Raw genomic sequence first — 20276 nt, forward strand, 5'->3', positions numbered from 1 at the left:
TCTCTCAACTTCTCCATTTGCTTGAGGATGTAGTGGCATCACACGGCGGTGTTTGAATCCAATATGCTCAGCAAAGTTGACAAAGTCTTGTCCATTGAATGGCGATCCATTGTCAGTCTTGACAACTTCAGGAATGCCAAAGTTTGAAAAGATCTTGTCGAGTTTCGGGATGACGGCCTTTGCAGATGTGGAATTGATGATTTCTACTTCTGGATAACGTGAGTGATCATCAGTGACTACCATCAAGTACTCTCCAGTTGGTAGTGGTCCGCAGAAGTCCATCGATACTTCCGTCCATGGTGCAGCAGGTAGTGGTGAAGGTTGTAGAGGTGTTGGTCTTGAAGTATCCACTGCAGCTTGGCAAGGGACACAGGCATCATGCATATCCTTTGCTTGACGATCAATGCCAGGAAACCACACCTTTTCTCGTAGCAGCTGTTTGGTCCTAACAAGACCTTGGTGTCCTTGATGTGCAAGCTTCAGAGCACGTTGCTGGAGAACAGCTGGAATAACGATACGAGTACCTCGCAGCACGGTGTCGCGTTGTTGCGTAACACTTAATTCTGTCTGGATGCGTTCAAGTGCTTTGAATGCATCTTGGTCAACTCCTGAGGGTGGGATGCGTAGAAACTTTTTCTTAGTCAATGCATCCACTGTTGCTTGCAGAGTTGGGTCCTCTAGGGTTGCAGTACGGATTTCATCAAGAGTGAGAGCCTTAGGGACTGCATCACAGGTTACAGAGTGTACATATTCCTCGGCAACTTGTTGATGCTTGGTGATGGTGAAACTGTTGGCAGGATGTCGACTGATGTAATCAGCGGGATTGCCTGCACCCGGCTTGTATTTCACCGTAAAGTTGTATGGTTGCAGACGAAGAGCCCATCTCTCAATGCGAGCTGGTGGTTTGGACTTTGGATTATTGAAGATGGTCTCCAGCGGTTTGTGGTCAGTGACTATCGTGGTGAAGGGTGCACCAAGCAGATACACATTGAAGTGTTCACAGCCCCATACAAGAGCAAGAGCTTCCTTCTCTGTCTGACTGTATCGTTGCTCAACATCTGTGACAGAACGGCTGGCGTAGGCAATTACTACTCTGGAATCTGGTTGACCAGGTTTGTGTTGGGCTAAAACAGCACCTAAACCAACAGGACTAGCATCCACCGTTAATTCAGTGTCCATTGATGGATCAAAGTATGCAGCAGTCGCATTCTCTACTAGTGCATCTTTCACAGCATCAAATGCATTTTGCTCGATATCGCTCCAATACCATGATGCATTTTTCTTCAGGAGCTCACGTAGAGGCTTCGTAATGGTAGCAAAATCTGGAATGAAGCGAGAACAGTAGTTTGCCAAGCCCAGAAAACTATGTACTTCAGTGGACGTTGAAGGAGGTGCAGCATTCTTGATATCTGCAACTTTCTTAGGATCTGGAGACAGACCTTTGTCACTAAGTACATGTCCAAAGAATTCAATTTTATGTTGATTGAACTCACACTTTGCTCGGCTTAACGTCAGATTCTTTTCTCGTAAGCGTTGCAATGTTGCACGAAGAGCTTTGTCGTGTTCAGCTTGGGTACGGCCATAAACAATGATGTCATCAGACATGTTGTCAGCATTAGGTATGTCTTGCAATACCTGGCTGATGATGTGCTGGAATACCTCGGCAGCACTGTTGATACCAAAACTCAGGCGCTTGTACCTATACAGACCTCGATGTGTCGTAAACGTTGTGATGAAGCGACTCTCATCATCAAGTTCAAGCTGATGATAGCCCTTGTTTAAATCTAACTTGCTGAATATAGTTGCACCATTCAAGCGGTAGATCATATCATCTACAGTCGGTGTAGGATGGCGTTCACGCATTATTGCCTTGTTGGGAACACGCATGTCCACACAAATGCGTATCTCATCTGGATTCTTCGGCTTTGGTGGAGTGACAATTGGGCTTACCCATGGTGTTGGGCCTGTTACTGGTTCAATGATATCTAGTTCCATCAGCCTATCCAGTTCAGCATCGACTTTCTTGCGAGTATGGAATGGTTGTCGGCGATGTGGTTGGGCAACTGGAATTACATCTGGGTTGATATGCAGATGTACTTTGCTATCAGTATAACAACCTATGGATTTAAATCGATCAGAAAATTCAGCAACAATACCATCAACATTGTTTGCAGATTCCACTGCTACAGCATTAGAAAGCTGAAGTAGCCCCAATTTGGTTGAAGTCTTGTAACTGAGTAAAGACTCCTTTGCATTCCTAACAACATGGAATGTAGTAATGAGCATTGCATTCTTTGACGTAATCTCTGCAGTGAAAGTTCCAATCACTGGCAAGGCTACCTTTGAAGCATAGGCAGTGGCTTTGCCATTATAATTTTCAAGTTTTGGGAACTGTTTTTTAAATTTTTCATAGTGGCACTCAGCAATGGTATCAATGTTTGATCCAGTGTCAATGAGAACTTTGAGACAAATACCAGCAATGTATACACATGTCTCTGGGTTGTTTGGAAGATCATTCCATTCTGTGATTGCTTGTACTCCATAAGTATAATCACATTCACTGTCATCTGAGACTGGTTGTAATGAAATGTTGTCTTGTATATTATTAACATTCTGGATATGAGGTGCAATATTGTGTTTACCACCTCGACCCCTATGACCTGATCCTCGTACAGTGCTTTTATTCATTGACTGTGGTTTCTTTAGTGCGGAACGACACATAGCACCAAAATGACCTAGTTTTCCACACTCATAGCACTTCTTACCTTGAGCAGGACAAACATTACCTTGGTGCGGGTAGTCTCCTCCACAATTGTAACATTTATTGTTGACACCCTCTGATGTGGGTCGTTGTGACTGCTTGAGTCTTGTTCCTTGACCCCAGTTGTGACGTGGTTCTCGGCTAAATTTACTGTTAGGTTTGGCATGATATCTTCTTTGATTACGATGTCCTTCCTGCACCTTACATACCTCATCACTGTTAGTAACAGTGGCAGAACCGTTATTGGCACTGCACTCCATGACACGAGCATCACGTGCAGCATCTTCCATTCGACGAGCAATATCCAGTATCTTGGTAAGAGAACTTTCATCATCAACAAGTTCTAGAGCTCTTCGACGGAGACGTGTAGATGTGCATGTTTCAATTATTTGCTGTTTGATTTCTTTGTCAACATCAGCAAACTCACAATGGGCTGCTAAACCCTGCAGACGTGTGTGGTATTGATCCACAGTTTCATTAGAGAGTTGTTTTGCTCTCCTGAAATGCATAATTTCCATTGCAGTATTTTGCCTTGGTTTGAAATGCTCTGTTAGTTTGGCTTTGGCAGTGTCATAATCTTTGGCACCACCAGTGTCTTTCAGTGTGTCAAAGATGTCACAAACTCTATCACCTGCATAATGAAGTAGAAAGGCACGCTTTCTTTCAGCACTTTTGATGTCAGAAACTATCAACAAATTTTCAAACCTTTTAAGCCATTTGACCCACCTCTGTGACAGGTTTGTCAGGATCAAATGCAGGAAACTGAGGTATATTTGCCATTTTTACTGAATAAATGTAACTTATCACTTAAATGTTCCTCAGAATATTAAACACTTACTGCACTGAATATGTTAGTCAAGAATTCACTGTAATTACTTTAATTTTGCAAAGCACACAAGCATTTTGAAGCCATGATCGGTGGCCCAGGACGACACGGCATCAATCGCAAGTTGAAGCCAGCGTTGAAGGAGAGGTGAATCATCACCCTGACAGCAAAGGGTAAGATCATCGACACAGAGAGCGGAGAAGACGCCTGAAGGAAGAGAGGAAAGAAGACCATTGAGGGCAACTAGAAAAAGAGTAGTGCTCAGAACACTACCCTGGGGCACACCTTCGTATTGCTGAAAAGAGGCAGAGAGAGCGGTACCAAGCCACACCCGAAAGAAACGACGAGAGAGGAAGCTGCGGAGAAAGAGAGGGAGATGACCACGAAGACCAAAAGAATGAAGCTGGGATAGAATATGATATCGCATAGTGGTGTCGTAAGCCTTTTCCAGGTCAAAAAGGACGACAACAAAGTGAGGTTGATTCCTGCAAGGTTCAGGAAGCCGTCTCTTGGTCGTGGAATTGCCATAGGTCCTCCATATAACGTTGTTAGTTTCTTGATTATCCTGGATAATCCTAGATAGTTTCTAGGATAATCAAGAAATTAACAACGTTATATGGAGGACCTATGGCAATTCCACGACCAAGAGACGGCTTCTTGAACCTTGCAGGAATCAACCTCACTGAGGACCAAGTCACTCTCCTAAATCTGGGTATAAACTGTCACGTTATGTCCAGACCAAGTGAGATGGCCCGGAAAGTGGAGTTGGAGATTCTGTTGGACGACATATTCGACCTCGAGGCACAAAAGAAGGTCACCACCAAAGACACCTTACAAGCAGAACTTATTGCGGAAGGAGGAAAGAATCGAGGCAACTACAGAAGCACCATACTGTCCCCCGAGCTCAAAGCGGCAGCTAAGAGCCTTCGTGAGAACAAGGAGATAGTTGTCAGGAGAGGTGACAAGTCGCCAATATACGTCATTCTTAAAAAAGACGAATATCTGGCGAAAATGAACCTCATACTCTCTGACCAAACTAAATTCCAAAGGGTAATGAAGGACACTACAGCCGAATTGCAAGCAAAGGTCAACAAATTGATCAAAACTGTGAACGCCAAGAAATCCGGACTCCACCTGCCAAAGATTATTGGGGAATATAAACCTGGATATGCGTATGGAAATGTCAAGACACATAAGCCTGGAAACCCACTTCGGCCAATCATCAGCCAGATACCCACACCCACGTACAGACTGGCGAAACGACTCAATGGCTTGCTGACTCCTTATGTCCCTTGCACCTTCAGCCTGAAGTCTCCAAAGGAATTTGTTGACACTGCGGGGAACACGGGCCACAGGGATAAGAGCCTCGTTGGACGTAATCACTGTTTACCAAGTGATTCTAAAACCGTGCTCAAGAACGATAAGGAGTTGATTCCTAAGTTTTAAGTCGTTCCCCTTCTCTCCCATATCTATATGGGCTTATTAAAACACACAAACCGAATAATCCTGCAAGACCTATTATTAGTTCTGTTGGATCTGTGGCATATAGACTTTCCAAATGGCTTGTCCAAGTCTTGTCTCCAGTAGTAGGTTCCATTTCCAACTCACACATAACAAACAACTTGGACTTGGTTAACAAGTTGTCTAGTTTGAAATTAAATTATGATTTTAAACTTGTGAGTTTTGATGTGACGGCTCTGTTCACTAGGGTTCCTGTTGATGATCTGTTGTCATTCTTACAGGATCTACTCCCAAGGTATAATTTAACTTTGCCTACTAACACCATTATTGAACTTATAAAATTGTGCATTAAAGATAATTATTTCAGCTTTAATGATTCATTTTATAAACAAACATTTGGCATGGCGATGGGTAATTCTCCCCTGTTTTGAACAATCTGTACATGGAATGTTTCGAAACAAATATCCTTCCCAGGATTTTACCCTCAAATTTGCTTTGGTACAGGTACGTTGACGATATTTTGTGCCTGTGGCCGGTTAATCATGACGAAACTGATTTTCTCAATCAAATTAATTCGCTGGTTCCGTCAATTAAATTCACAATTGAGAACGAAGTGAATGGTGTTCTACCTTTTTTAGACATCATGATTCATAGAATTGGTAGAAGTTTCAAATTCAATGTGTATAGGAAACCTACCAATGTGTGCTCGTATGTACATTTCTATTCAATTCATCATGTTCAGGTCAAGCGGGCAGTTTTTTCTGGTATGTTTCTCAGAGCACTGAGAGTTTGCAGTCCGGAATTTTTCGATGAAGAAATAGAAAATATATTTGAAATTGGGAAGAAGTTAAAATACCCAAAATCGATCTTGGATCTTGCGTTTGGCCAAGCAAAAAAGACTTTCTACAAACAGACTACTAAGTCTAAACCAGAACTGAAAAATTCGTTGGTATTACCATATTCTGAGGGTGTAGTAAATCTTGCCCCAGCCCTGAAGAACCTTAATATTAATCTAGTGTTCAAAAATGATAATACAGTTAAGTCCATGTTAATTAAGAACTCGCCCTCGTCTGTAGCAGGTTGTGTGTATTCCATCCCTTGTAATGAGTGTGCATGTGTTTACATCGGCCAGACAGATAAATCACTTTCCTCGCGTTTAAAACAGCATTCATATGCTATTCGTACAGCCCAGCAATCCAGTGCATTGTATTTACATACCAGTTTATGTAATCATTCTATCGACTTCACAGTGGCAAAATGTATTGTTAAAAGTAAGGATTTTGTTGAACGAAACGTGATCGAGTCTGCTCTGATCAAACATTGTAACAACAGCGTTAATGTGAGCCCCGGTATGTACAAGTTGGATCCCTATTTAAGCCTCAATATAGCACGTCAAAACAATTTAGCAATCATTTAACACGTATGACACTTGGAGATATTAATAGGAGCTGCCTTGTATGGGCCAATAGGCCTTCTGCAGTTACCTTCTTCCTTATAATTCCTTTCCTTCACTTATTTTAGGTGGTCAGGTGATCTGCCCAGGCGGATATAAAGGTCTGATCAGCAATCTTATCTTCATTCTACTTTGCTCTGATGAAGGCGAATTAGCCAAAAACGCGTTAAGCATTTTCTATTTTTCACATGTGGTTATTCTGCATATATATATATACATATATGCACAGACTACCCTATTCCAGTAGCTGAAGTTTATAACTTTTTAGACACTCAACCCACCAGGGGACTCGAACACTGGCCAACAAGGTGGCAGTTGCATGCTGTATATATATATATACATATATATATATATATATATATATATATATATATATATATATATATATATATATATATATATATATATATATATATATATATATATATATATATGGCACGCGTCTCACACCACACGCCCTCCGAATTGCTGTGGCCCTCCGCCTTGCTGCCCCAATCCACACCAGATATAGGTGTATTTGCGGCGAGGTGGTGGCTGACAGGTACGGTCACCATGGCCTACTCTGCCAAAGCACAGGGGGATGGCACTCGAGGCACAGTGAAGTTAACGACATCATCAAGAGGAGCCTCACCACAGCTGGATGCCCAGCTGAAAGAGAGCCCCGTTATCTAACGCCCCGTAACTCTGATGCTCTTATTGGTCGCCCGGATGGTATCACAGTGAACCCCTGGAAGAATGGCAAGCAGTTGGTATGGGACTACACGTGCGTATCAACCCTGGCTAACACCTACATTAACCTCAGTGTTGCACAACCAGGTGGCGCTGCCACCCACAGGGAAGCAGCCAAATCCCGTAAGTATAGAGAACTGGATCACCACTACAATTTTGTCCCCATTGCTTCTGAGACACTCGGCGCCTGGGGTAAAAGTGCTACCAGTTTTTTGAAGGAACTGGGTTCTAGGCTCATTGAAACAACAAGGGACCCGAGAGCTGCAAGCTTTCTTTTCCAGCGCCTCAGTGTGGCGATACAGAGGGGAAATGCGCACTGCATCCAGGGTTCCTGCCCGCCATCTGAGGAGCTGGAGGAACTCGACAACCTATGACAACCATCTTTGTAACCCATATGTAACTCCTTTTTTGTAACAAAGTTCAAATAAAGTAAATATATATGTGTACATACAAAAGAATGGGGGTGGTAGGAGAAGATAATATTAGTGTTCAGTGAGAAACCACAAGGTCTCCTCTGAATACTTTTTATTTTCTTCTCCGAGGCTATGGGTCCCCACATTGGCACCAGAGGTGGTACCCTCACAAACTTTTTATATATATATATATATATATATATATATATATATATATATATATATATATATATATATATATATATATATATGTCGTACCTAGTAGCCAGAACGCACTTCTTGGCCTACTATGCAAGGCCCGATTTGCCTAATAAGCCAAGTTTTACTGAATTAATATATTTTCTCAAATTTTTTTCTTATGAAATGATAAAGCTACCCATTTCATTATGTATGAGGTCATTTTTTTTATTGGAGTTAAAATTAACGTAGATATATGACCGAACCTAACCAACCCTACCTAACCTAACCTAACCTATCCTTATAGGTTAGGTTAGGTTAGGTAGCCGAAAAAGTTAGGTTAGGTTAGGTAGGTTAGGTAGTCGAAAAACAATTAATTCATGAAAACTTGGCTTATTAGGCAAATCGGGCCATGCATAGTAGGCATAGAAGTGCGTTCTGGCTACTAGGTACATATATATATATATATATATATATATATATATATATATATATATATATATATATATATACATATATATATATATATATATATATATATATATATATATATATATATATACAAAAAAGTGAGTGTTAATGTTTAACTATGTTGTTAAATATGACCAAAAAAGTAAGATTAATAATTCTAACACGAATTTTCTCAATATTTCTTATGTTTCTTTTTACTGTCCATGGTAATTGAAAAATCAATTCTCCAAAATTCATTTTTATTTCTAGTCTGACGCGACACTTGAACGCGTTTCGTAATAACTTATTACATTTTCAAAGACTTTAGTTTACACACACACATCTGTAACCTGAAAACACTAAACAGAGTTTTACCTAATGCTAACATTGAACAGCTTGTCTTATATACTCGTAGTGTTTTGACCAATGAGACTCGTTGTTACAAAGCACCTATTGATTCATAATCTAATCCATTATAACAACAACAAACGCAGCATTGCCATTCTGCACTTTCCAAGAACCTAGGGGGCATTCTGCACTTTCCAAGAACCTAGGGGGCATTCTGCACTTTCCAAGAACCTAGGGGCATTCTGCTCTTTCCAAGAACCTACTTTTCCTCGACTGCTTCAGTTTGTGGTCAATATTGTTTTTTCATTGATGTCTCATAATTAATGTAACTGCTATAGGCAATACCTAATGATTTTTCTTCACTTATATTATCAGTAATGTAATCGATATAGCCGACATAAATTTCCTCGTGGCTAACTTATCCTATATAATAGTTGTTGAAATAGAAATTATGCAGTTCTTCATTCGGACAAGTGCAAGTATGACTTCATTAAAGAATGATCTGGGGGGTGCATGAGGTTGTGTGGTAACGTGCAGTGTGTCGGCAGATGGAGGGGGAGATGACGGACCCCGGGTTCCCGGCCTCCCACACCACCGCCACCACCACCACCACCACCACCAGGGTCTCAGCCTACATACACTTTGATCCATCATACGTCAACATCCGCAACATCCCTGGCGTCCTCAAGTGTGCTCAGCTGGTTAGTGACCCGGTTAATGCGCCCGCTTTAACCTCTCCCCTTGTTTACTGTGACTGCTTTAACCTCTTCCCTTGTTTACTGTGACCGCTTTAACCTCTTCCCTTGTTTACTGTGACCGCTTTAACCTCTCCCCTTGTTTACTGTGACTGCTTTAACCTCTCCCCTTGTTTACTGTGACTGCTTTAACCTCTCCCCTTGTTTACTGTGACCACTTTAACCTCTCCCCTTGTTTACTGTGACCACTTTAACCTCTCCCCTTGTTTACTGTGACCGCTTTAACCTCTCCCCTTGTTTACTGTGACCGCTTTAACCTCTTCCCTTGTTTACTGTGACCACTTTAACTCTCCCCTTGTTTACTGTGACCGCTTTAACCTCTCCCCTTGTTTACTGTGACTGCTTTAACCTCTCCCCTTGTTTACTGTGACCGCTTTAACCTCTCCCCTTGTTTACTGTGACTGCTTTAACCTCTCCCCTTGTTTACTGTGACCGCTTTAACCTCTCCCCTTGTTTACTGTGGCTGCTTTAACCTCTCCCCTTGTTTACTGTGACCACTTTAACCTCTCCCCTTGTTTACTGTGACCGCTTTAACCTCTCCCCTTGTTTACTGTGACCACTTTAACCTCTCCCCTTGTTTACTGTGACTGCTTTAACCTCTCCCCTTGTTTACTGTGACTGCTTTAACCTCTCCCCTTGTTTACTGTGGCTGCCCACTTGTACAACACATACTCATCCTGTGAGTGGTAGTTTATTGTGCACCCCATACTCATCTTGTGAGTGGTAGTTTATTGTGCACCCCATACTCATCTTGTGAGTGGTAGTTTATTGTGCACCCCATACTCATCCTGTGAGTGGTAGTTTATTGTGCACCCCATACTCATCCTGTGAGCGGTAGTTTATTGTGCACCCCATACTCATCCTGTGAGTGGTAGTTTATTGTGCACCCCATACTCATCCTGTGAGCGGTAGTTTATTGTGCACCCCATACTCATCCTGTGAGCGGTAGTTTATTGTGCACCCCATACTCATCCTGTGAGTGGTAGTTTATTGTGCACCCCATACTCATCTTGTGAGTGGTAGTTTATTGTGCACCCCATACTCATCCTGTGAGCGGTAGTTTATTGTGCACCCCATACTCATCTTGTGAGTGGTAGTTTATTGTGCACCCCATACTCATCCTGTGAGCGGTAGTTTATTGTGCACCCCATACTCATCCTGTGAGCGGTAGTTTATTGTGCACCCCATACTCATCTTGTGAGTGGTAGTTTATTGTGCACCCCATACTCATCCTGTGAGCGGTAATATATTGTGCACCCCATACTCATCTTGTGAGCGGTAGTTTATTGTGCACCCCATACTCATCCTGTGAGCGGTAGTTTATTGTGCACCCCATACTCATCCTGTGAGCGGTAGTTTATTGTGCACCCCATACTCATCCTGTGAGTGGTAGTTTATTGTGCACCCCATACTCATCCTGTGAGTGGTAGTTTATTGTGCACCCCATACTCATCCTGTGAGCGGTAATATATTGTGCACCCCATACTCATCTTGTGAGCGGTAGTTTATTGTGCACCCCATACTCATCCTGTGAGCGGTAGTTTATTGTGCACCCCATACTCATCCTGTGAGCGGTAGTTTATTGTGCACCCCATACTCATCCTGTGAGTGGTAGTTTATTGTGCACCCCATACTCATCCTGTGAGTGGTAGTTTATTGTGCACCCCATACTCATCCTGTGAGTGGTAGTTTATTGTGCACCCCATACTCATCCTGTGAGTGGTAGTTTATTGTGCACCCCATACTCATCCTGTGAGTGGTAATTTATTGTGCACCCCATACTCATCTTGTGAGCGGTAGTTTATTGTGCACCCCATACTCATCCTGTGAGCGGTAGTTTATTGTGCACCCCATACTCATTCTGTGAGCGGTAGTTTATTGTGCACCCCATACTCATCCTGTGAGCGGTAGTTTATTGTGCACCCCATACTCATTCTGTGAGCGGTAATTTATTGTGCACCCCATACTCATCCTGTGAGCGGTAGTTTATTGTGCACCCCATACTCATCCTGTGAGTGGTAGTTTATTGTGCACCCCATACTCATCCTGTGAGTGGTAGTTTATTGTGCACCCCATACTCATCCTGTGAGCGGTAATTTATTGTGCACCCCATACTCATCCTGTGAGCGGTAATTTATTGTGCACCCCATACTCATCCTGTGAGTGGTAGTTTATTGTGCACCCCATACTCATCCTGTGAGTGGTAGTTTATTGTGCACCCCATACCATCCTGTGAGCGGTAGTTTATTGTGCACCCCATACTCATCCTGTGAGTGGTAGTTTATTGTGCACCCCATACTCATCCTGTGAGCGGTAATTTATTGTGCACCCCATACTCATCCTGTGAGCGGTAATTTATTGTGCACCCCATACTCATCCTGTGAGTGGTAGTTTATTGTGCACCCCATACTCATCCTGTGAGTGGTAGTTTATTGTGCACCCCATACTCATCTTGTGAGCGGTAGTTTATTGTGCACCCCATACTCATCCTGTGAGCGGTAGTTTATTGTGCACCCCATACTCATTCTGTGAGCGGTAATTTATTGTGCACCCCATACTCATCCTGTGAGTGGTAGTTTATTGTGCACCCCATACTCATCCTGTGAGTGGTAGTTTATTGTGCACCCCATACTCATCCTGTGAGCGGTAATTTATTGTGCACCCCATACTCATCCTGTGAGCGGTAATTTATTGTGCACCCCATACTCATCCTGTGAGCGGTAATTTATTGTGCACCCCATACCATCCTGTGAGCGGTAGTTTATTGTGCACCCCATACTCATCCTGTGAGTGGTAGTTTATTGTGCACCCCATACTCATCCTGTGAGTGGTAGTTTATTGTGCACCCCATACCATCCTGTGAGCGGTAGTTTATTGTGCACCCCATACTCATCCTGTGAGTGGTAGTTTATTGTGCACCCCATACCATCCTGTGAGCGGTAGTTTATTGTGCACCCCATACTCATCCTGTGAGTGGTAGTTTATTGTGCACCCCATACTCATCCTGTGAGCGGTAATTTATTGTGCACCCCATACTCATCCTGTGAGCGGTAATTTATTGTGCACCCCATACTCATCCTGTGAGCGGTAATTTATTGTGCATCCCATACTCATCTTGTGAGCGGTAATTTATTGTGCACCCCATACTCATCCTGTGAGCGGTAATTTATTGTGCACCCCATACTCATCCTGTGAGTGGTAGTTTATTGTGCACCCCATACTCATCCTGTGAGCGGTAATTTATTGTGCACCCCATACTCATCCTGTGAGCGGTAATTTATTGTGCACCCCATACTCATCCTGTGAGTGGTAGTTTATTGTGCACCCCATACCATCCTGTGAGCGGTAGTTTATTGTGCACCCCATACTCATCCTGTGAGTGGTAGTTTATTGTGCACCCCATACTCATCCTGTGAGTGGTAGTTTATTGTGCACCCCATACCATCCTGTGAGCGGTAGTTTATTGTGCACCCCATACTCATCCTGTGAGTGGTAGTTTATTGTGCACCCCATACTCATCCTGTGAGCGGTAATTTATTGTGCACCCCATACTCATCCTGTGAGCGGTAATTTATTGTGCACCCCATACTCATCCTGTGAGCGGTAATTTATTGTGCATCCCATACTCATCTTGTGAGCGGTAATTTATTGTGCACCCCATACTCATCCTGTGAGCGGTAATTTATTGTGCACCCCATACTCATCCTGTGAGCGGTAATATATTGTGCACCCCATACTCATCTTGTGAGCGGTAGTTTATTGTGCACCCCATACTCATCCTGTGAGCGGTAATTTATTGTGCACCCCATACTCATCCTGTGAGTGGTAGTTTATTGTGCACCCCATACTCATCCTGTGAGTGGTAGTTTATTGTGCACCCCATACCATCCTGTGAGCGGTAGTTTATTGTGCACCCCATACTCATCCTGTGAGTGGTAGTTTATTGTGCACCCCATACTCATCCTGCGAGCGGTAGTTTATTGTGCACCCCATACTCATCCTGTGAGCGGTAGTTTATTGTGCACCCCATACTCATCCTGTGAGCGGTAGTTTATTGTGCACCCCATACTCATCCTGTGAGTGGTAGTTTATTGTGAACCCCATACTCATCCTGCGAGCGGTAATTTATTGTGCACCCCATACTCATCCTGTGTGAGGTAGTTTATTGTGCACCCCATACTCATCCTGTGAGCGGTAATTTATTGTGCACCCCATACTCATCCTGTGAGTGGTAGTTTATTGTGCACCCCATACTCATCCTGTGAGCGGTAATTTATTGTGCACCCCATACTCATCCTGTGAGTGGTAGTTTATTGTGCACCCCATACCATCCTGTGAGCGGTAGTTTATTGTGCACCCCATACTCATCCTGTGAGTGGTAGTTTATTGTGCACCCCATACTCATCCTGTGAGTGGTAGTTTATTGTGCACCCCATACCATCCTGTGAGCGGTAGTTTATTGTGCACCCCATACTCATCCTGTGAGCGGTAGTTTATTGTGCACCCCATACTCATCCTGTGAGTGGTAGTTTATTGTGCACCCCATACTCATCCTGTGAGCGGTAATTTATTGTGCACCCCATACTCATCCTGTGAGTGGTAGTTCATTGTGCACCCCATACTCATCCTGCGAGCGGTAATTTATTGTGCACCCCATACTCATCCTGTGTGAGGTAGTTTATTGTGCACCCCATACTCATCCTGTGTGAGGTAGTTTATTGTGCACCCCATACTCATCCTGTGTGAGGTAGTTTATTGTGCACCCCATACTCATCCTGTGTGAGGTAGTTTATTGTGCACCCCATACTCATCCTGTGTGAGGTAGTTTATTGTGTCTTTTTCATTTTAAGAACTTTTTTTTCCCCACAAGTACAACAACTCACCCACAACAACCACAATTCTCGCACAACAACCACAACTCTCCCATAACAACCTCAGCTCTCTAACAACAACCACAACCCTCCCATAACCCCCACAACTCTCCCACAGCTCTCTCACAATGATCGCAAATCTCTTACATGAACCTCAACCCTTCTAGAGCTACAATAACTATCCCACAATAGTCACAACACTCTCCCATGAGCAATAACTCTCACAGACCTTCCACAGCTCTCAAATAGCTCCCACAACATTTCCAGAGCTCCCACGACATTTCCAGAGCTCCCACAACATTTCTAGAGCTCCCACAACATTTCCAGAGCTCCCACAACATTTCCAGAGCTCCCACAACATTTCCAGAGCTCCCACAACATTTCCAGAGCTCCCACAACATTTCCAGAGCTCCCACGACATTTCCAGAGCTCCCACAACATTTCCAGAGCTCCCACGACATTTCCAGAGCTCCCACAACATTTCCAGAGCTCCCACAACATTTCCAGAGCTCCCACAACTCTCCCACAACAACCACAACTCTCCCACAACAACCACAACTCTCTCACAACAACCACAACTCTCCCACAACAACCACAACTCTCCCACAACATCCACAACTCTCTCACAACAACCACAACTCTCCCACAACAACCACAACTCTCCCACAACAACCACAACTCTCCCACAACAACCACAACTCTCCCACAACAACCACAACTCTCCCACAACAACCACAACTCTCCCACAACATCCACAACTCTCCCACAACAACCACAACTCTCTCACAACAACCACAACTCTCCCACAACAACCACAACTCTCCCACAGCAACCACAACTCTCCCACAACAACCACAACTCTCCCACAACAACCACAACTCTCCCACAACAACCACAACTCTCCCACAACAACCACAACTCCCCCAAAGCACCCACAACTCCCCCACAACAACCACAACTCCCCCACAACAACCACAACTCTCCCACAACTCTCCCACAACAACCACAACTCTCCCACAACAACCACAACAACCACAACTCCCCCACAACAACCACAACTCCCCCACAACAACCACAACTCCCCCACAACAACCACAACTCCCTAACAACAACCACAACTCCCCCACAACAACCACATCTCTCCGACAGCAGCCACAACTCCCCCACAACAACCACAACTCCCCCACAACAACCACAACTCTCCTGCAGCAGCCACAACTCCCCCACAACAACCACAACTCTCCCACAACATCCACAACTCTCCAACAACAACCACAACTCGCCCACAACAACCACAACTCCCCAACAACAACCACAACTCTCCGACAGCAACCACAACTGACCCACAACAACCACATCTGCCCCACAACAACCACAACTCTCCCACAACAACCACAACTCTCCCACAACAACCACAACTCTCCCACATCATCCACAACTCTCCCACAACAACCACAACTCTCCCACAGCAACCACAACTCTCACACAACAACCACAACTCTCCTACAACATCCACATCTCCCCCACAACAACCACAACTCTCCCAAAGCACCCACAACTCTTCTACAGCAGCCACAACTCCCCCACAACAACCACAACTCTCCTACAGCAGCCACAACTTCCCCACAACTCCCCCACAACAACCACATCTACCTTATAACAACCACAACTCCCCCATAACTCGTTGACAGCTGCCATATTAACGTGCCGACAGGTGTTCAACTTGATCGGGTACATCTGCGTGGCGGTGTCGACCTACAACAGCAGTTCTCACGCCAACTGGTTCTCCTTCGTGTCGATGACCGGGTTCTGGGTGACAGGTATACTGCTGTTGCTCTACCTCATGCACGTCATCGAGAGGTTCTTCATGGTGCCCTGGCTCATGTTGGTATGTTGTGTTGTGTTGTGTGTTGTGGGGTGTTGTTGTGTTGTGTTGTGTGTTGTGGGGTGTTGTTGTGTGTTGTGGTGTGTTATTGTGTGTTGTGGGGGGCTGGAGTGTGTTGTGGGGGGCTGGAGTGTGTTGTGGGGTGTGTTGTGGTGTGTTGAAGTGTGTTGTGGTATGTGTTGTGGTGTGTTGTAGGGTGTTGTGATGTGTTGTAGGGGGCTGGAGTGTGTTGTGGTGTGTTGAAGTGTGTTGTGGTATGTGTTGTGGTGTGTTGAAGTGTGTTGTGGTATGTGTTGTGGTGTGTTGTAGGGTGTTGTGATGTGTTGTAGGGGGCTGGAGTGTGTTGTGGGGTGTTGTGGTGTGTTGTGGTGTGTTGTGGGGTGTTGTGGTGTGTTGTGGTGTGTTGTGGTGTGTTGTGGTGTGTTGTGGTGTGATGTGGTGTGTTGTGGGGTGTTGTGGTGTGTTGTGGTGTGTTGTGACGTGTTCTAGGGTGTTGTGGTGTGTTGTAGTGTGTTGTGGCGTGTTGTGGTACGTTATAATGTGTTGTGGTGTGTTGTGGTGTGTTGTGGGATGTTGTGGTGTATTGTGGTGTGTTGTGGTGTGTTGTGGTGTGTTAATGTGTGTTGTGGTGTGTTGTGGTGTGTTGTGGTGTGTTGTGGTGTGTTGTGACGTGTTGTGGTGTGTTGTGGGGTGTTAATGTGTGTTGTGGTGTGTTGTGGTGTCTTGTGTTGTGTTGTGGTGTGTTGTGGTGTGTTGTGACGTGTTGTGGTGTGTTGTGGGGTGTTAATGTGTGATGTGGTGTGTTGTGGTGTGTTATCGTGTGTTGTGGTGTGTTGTGGTGTGTTGTGGTGTGTTGTAGGGTGTTGTGATGTGTTGTGGTGTGTTGTGGTGTGTTGTGGTGTGTTGTGGTGTGTTGTGGAGTGTTGTAGGGTGTTGTGATGTGTTGTAGGGGGCTGGAGTGTGTTGTGGGGTGTTGTGGAGTGCTGAAGTGTGTTGTGGTGTGTTGTGGTGTGTTGTGGTGTGTTGTGGTGTGTTGTGGTGTGTTGTGGTGTGTTGTGGTGTGTTGTGGTGTGTTGTGGTGTGTTGTAGTGTGTTGTGGTGTGTTGTGGTGTGTTGTGGGTGTTGTGGTGTATTGTGGTGTATTGTGGTGTGTTAATGTGTGTTGTGGTGTGTTGTGGTGTGTTGTGGGGTGTTGTTGGGTGTTGTGGTGTGTTAATGTGTGTTGTGGTGTGTTGTGGAGTGTTGTGGTGTGTTGTAGTGTGTTGTAGTGTGTTGTGGTGTGTTGTGGTGTGTTGTGGTGTGTTGTGATGTGTTGTGGTGTGTTAATGTGTGTTGTTGTGTGTTGTGGGGTGTTGTGGTGTGTTGTGGTATGTTGTGGTGTGTTGTAGTATGTTGTAGTGTGTTGTGGTGTGTTGTAGTGTGTTGTGGTACGTTATAATGAGTTGTAGTGTGTTGTGGTGTGTTGTGGTGTGTTGTGGTGTGTTGTAGTGTGTTGTAGTGTGTTGTAGTGTGTTGTGGTGTGTTGTGGTGTGTTGTGGTGTGTTGTGGTGTGTTATGGTGTGTTGTGGGGTGTTGTGGTGTGTTGTGGTGTGTTGTGGTATGTTGTGGTGTGTTGTAGTGTGTTGTGATGTGTTGTGGTGTGTTAATGTGTGTTTTGGTATGTTGTGGTATGTTCTGGTGTGTTGTAGTGTGTTGTAGTGTGTTGTGGTGTGTTGTGGGGTTTTGTTGGGTGTTGTGGTGTGTTGTGGTGTGTTGTAATGTGTTGTGATGTGTTGTGGTGTGTTGTGATGTGTGTTAATGTATGTTGTGGTGTGTTCTGGTGTGTTGTAGTGTGTTGTAGTGTGTTGTAGTGTATTGTGGGGTGTTGTTGGGTGTTGTGGTGTGTTAATGTGTGTTGTGGTGTGTTCTGGTGTGTTGTAGTGTATTGTGGTGTGTTGTGGGGTGTTGTGGTGTGTTGTGATGTGTTGTGGTGTGTTAATGTGTGTTGTTGTGTGTTGTGGGGTGTTGTGGTGTGTTGTGGTATGTTGTGGTGTGTTGTAGTGTGTTGTAGTGTGTTGTAGGGTGTTGTGGGGTGTTGTGGTGTGTTGTAGGGTGTTGTGGGGTGTTGTGGTGTGTTGTGGTGCGTTGTGGAGTGTTGTAGAGTGTTGTGGTGTTTTGTGGGGTGTTGTGGGGTGTTGTGGTGTGTTGTGGTGTGTTGTGGTGTGTTGTAGTGTGTTGTGGTGTGTTGTGGTGTGTTCTGGAGTGTTGTAGAGTGTTGTGGTGTGTTGTGGTGTGTTGTGAGGTGTTGTGGTGTGTTGTGGTGTGTTGTAGTGTGTTGTGGTGTGTTGTAGTGTGTTGTAGTGTGTTGTGGTGTGTTGTCGTGTGTTGTGGGGTGTTGTGGTGTGTTGTGGGGTGTTGTTGTGTGATGTGGTGTGTTGTGGTATATTGTGGTGTGTTGTGGAGTGTTGTAGTGTGTTGTGGTGTTTTGTGGTGTGTTGTAGTGTGTTGAGGTGTGTTGAGTTGTGTTAATGTGTGTTGTGGTGTATTGTGGTGTATTGTGGTGTGTTGTGGTGTGTTGTGCTGTGTTGTAGTGTGTTGTGTTGTGTTGTGTTGTGGGGTGTTGTGGTGTGTTGTGGTGTGTTGTTGTGTGTTGTGGTGTGTTGTGGTGTGTTGTAGTGTGTTGTGGAGTGTTCTGGAGTGTTGTGGTGTTGTGGAGTGTTGCAGAGGGTTCTGGTGTGTTGTGGTGTGTTAATGTGTGTTGTGATGTGTTATGGTGTGTTGTGGTGTGTTGTGGTGTGTTGTAGTGTGTTGTGGTGTGTTGTGGTGTGTTAATATGTGTTGTGATGTGTTGTGGAGTGTTGTGGTGTGTTGTGGAGTGTTGTGGTGTGTTGTGGTGTGTTGTGGTGTGTTAATGTGTGTTGTAGTGTGTTGTGGTGTGTTGTGGGGTGTTGTGGTGTGTTGTGGTGTGTTATAGTGTGTTGTAGTGTGTTGAGGTGTGTTAATGTGTGTTGTAGTGTTGTAGTATATTGTGGTGTGTTGTGGTGTATTATATTGTGTTATGGTGTGCTGTGGTGTGTTGTTGTGTGTTGTAGTATATTGTGGTGTGTTGTGTTGTGGGGGTGTTGTGGTGTGTTGTGGTGTGTTGTAGTATATTGTGGTGTGTTGTGGTGTGTTGAGGGGTGTTGTGGTGTGTTGAGGTGTGTTATGGTGTGTTGTAGTGTGTTGTGGTGTGTTGTGGTGTGTTGTGGGGTGATGTGGTGTGTTAATGTGTGTTTTTGTGTGTTGTAGTGTGTAGTAGTGTGTTGTGGTGTGTTATGGTGTGTTGTGGTGTGTTGTGGTGTTTTGTGGTGTGTTGTGGTGTGTTGTGGTGTGTTGTAGTGTGTTGTGGTGGGTTGTAGGGTGTTGTGGTGTGTTGAGGGGTGTTGTGGTGTGTTGAGGTGTGTTATGGTGTGTTGTAGTGTGTTCTGTTCTGTTGTTGTGTGTTGTGGTGTGTTAATGTGTGTTGTGGTGTGTTGTGGGGTGTTGTTGTGTGATGTGGTGTGTTGTGGTGTATTGTGGTGTGTTGTGGTGTGTTGTGGTGTGTTGTGGTGTGTTGTGGTGTTGAGGTGTGTTGTGGTGTGTTGTAGTGTGTTGAGGTGTATTGAGGTGTATTGTGGTGTGTTGTGCTGTGTTGTTGTGTGTTGTGGAGTGTTGTAGAGTGTTCTGGTATGTTGTGGTGTGTTAATGTGTCTTGTGGTGTTCTGTGGTGTGTTGTGATGTGTTGTAGTGTGTTGTGGTGTGTTGTTGTGTGATGTGGTGTATTGTGGTGTGTTGTGGAGTGTTCTAGTGTGTTGTGGTGTGTTGTAGTGTGTTGAGGTGTATTGAGGTGTGTTAATGTGTGTTGTGGTGTATTGTGGTGTATTGTGGTGTGTTATGGGGTGTTGTGATGTGTTGTGGAGTGTTGTAGTGTGTTGTAGTGTGTTGTGGTGTGTTGTGGTGTGTTATGGAGTGTTGTAGTGTGTTGTGGTGTGCTGTGGGGTGTTGTAGTGTGTTGTGGTGTGTTGGGGGTGTTGTGGAGTGTTGGTGTGTGTTGTAGTGTGTTGTGGGGTGTTGTGGGGTGTTGTGGAGTGTTGTAGTGTGTTGTGGTGTGCTATGGGGTGTTGTGGGGTGTTGTGGTGTGTTGAGGCGC

General features: G+C 44.6%; 1 protein-coding gene across 1 annotated transcript in view; it reads left to right on the forward strand.

Moving 5' to 3' along the window:
- Positions 1-20276, forward strand: part of LOC123757265 (plasmolipin) — a 155532-nt gene that overhangs the window by 74744 nt on the left and 60512 nt on the right. The window contains exons 2-3 of the mRNA XM_069323814.1: positions 9167-9319; positions 15959-16132. Coding sequence (XP_069179915.1) covers positions 9167-9319; positions 15959-16132 — 327 coding nt within the window. The remainder of the gene's footprint in view (positions 1-9166; positions 9320-15958; positions 16133-20276) is intronic.

Source organism: Procambarus clarkii, chromosome 13 (genome assembly GCF_040958095.1).
Source record: "Procambarus clarkii isolate CNS0578487 chromosome 13, FALCON_Pclarkii_2.0, whole genome shotgun sequence".
Lineage (NCBI taxonomy): Eukaryota > Metazoa > Arthropoda > Malacostraca > Decapoda > Cambaridae > Procambarus > Procambarus clarkii.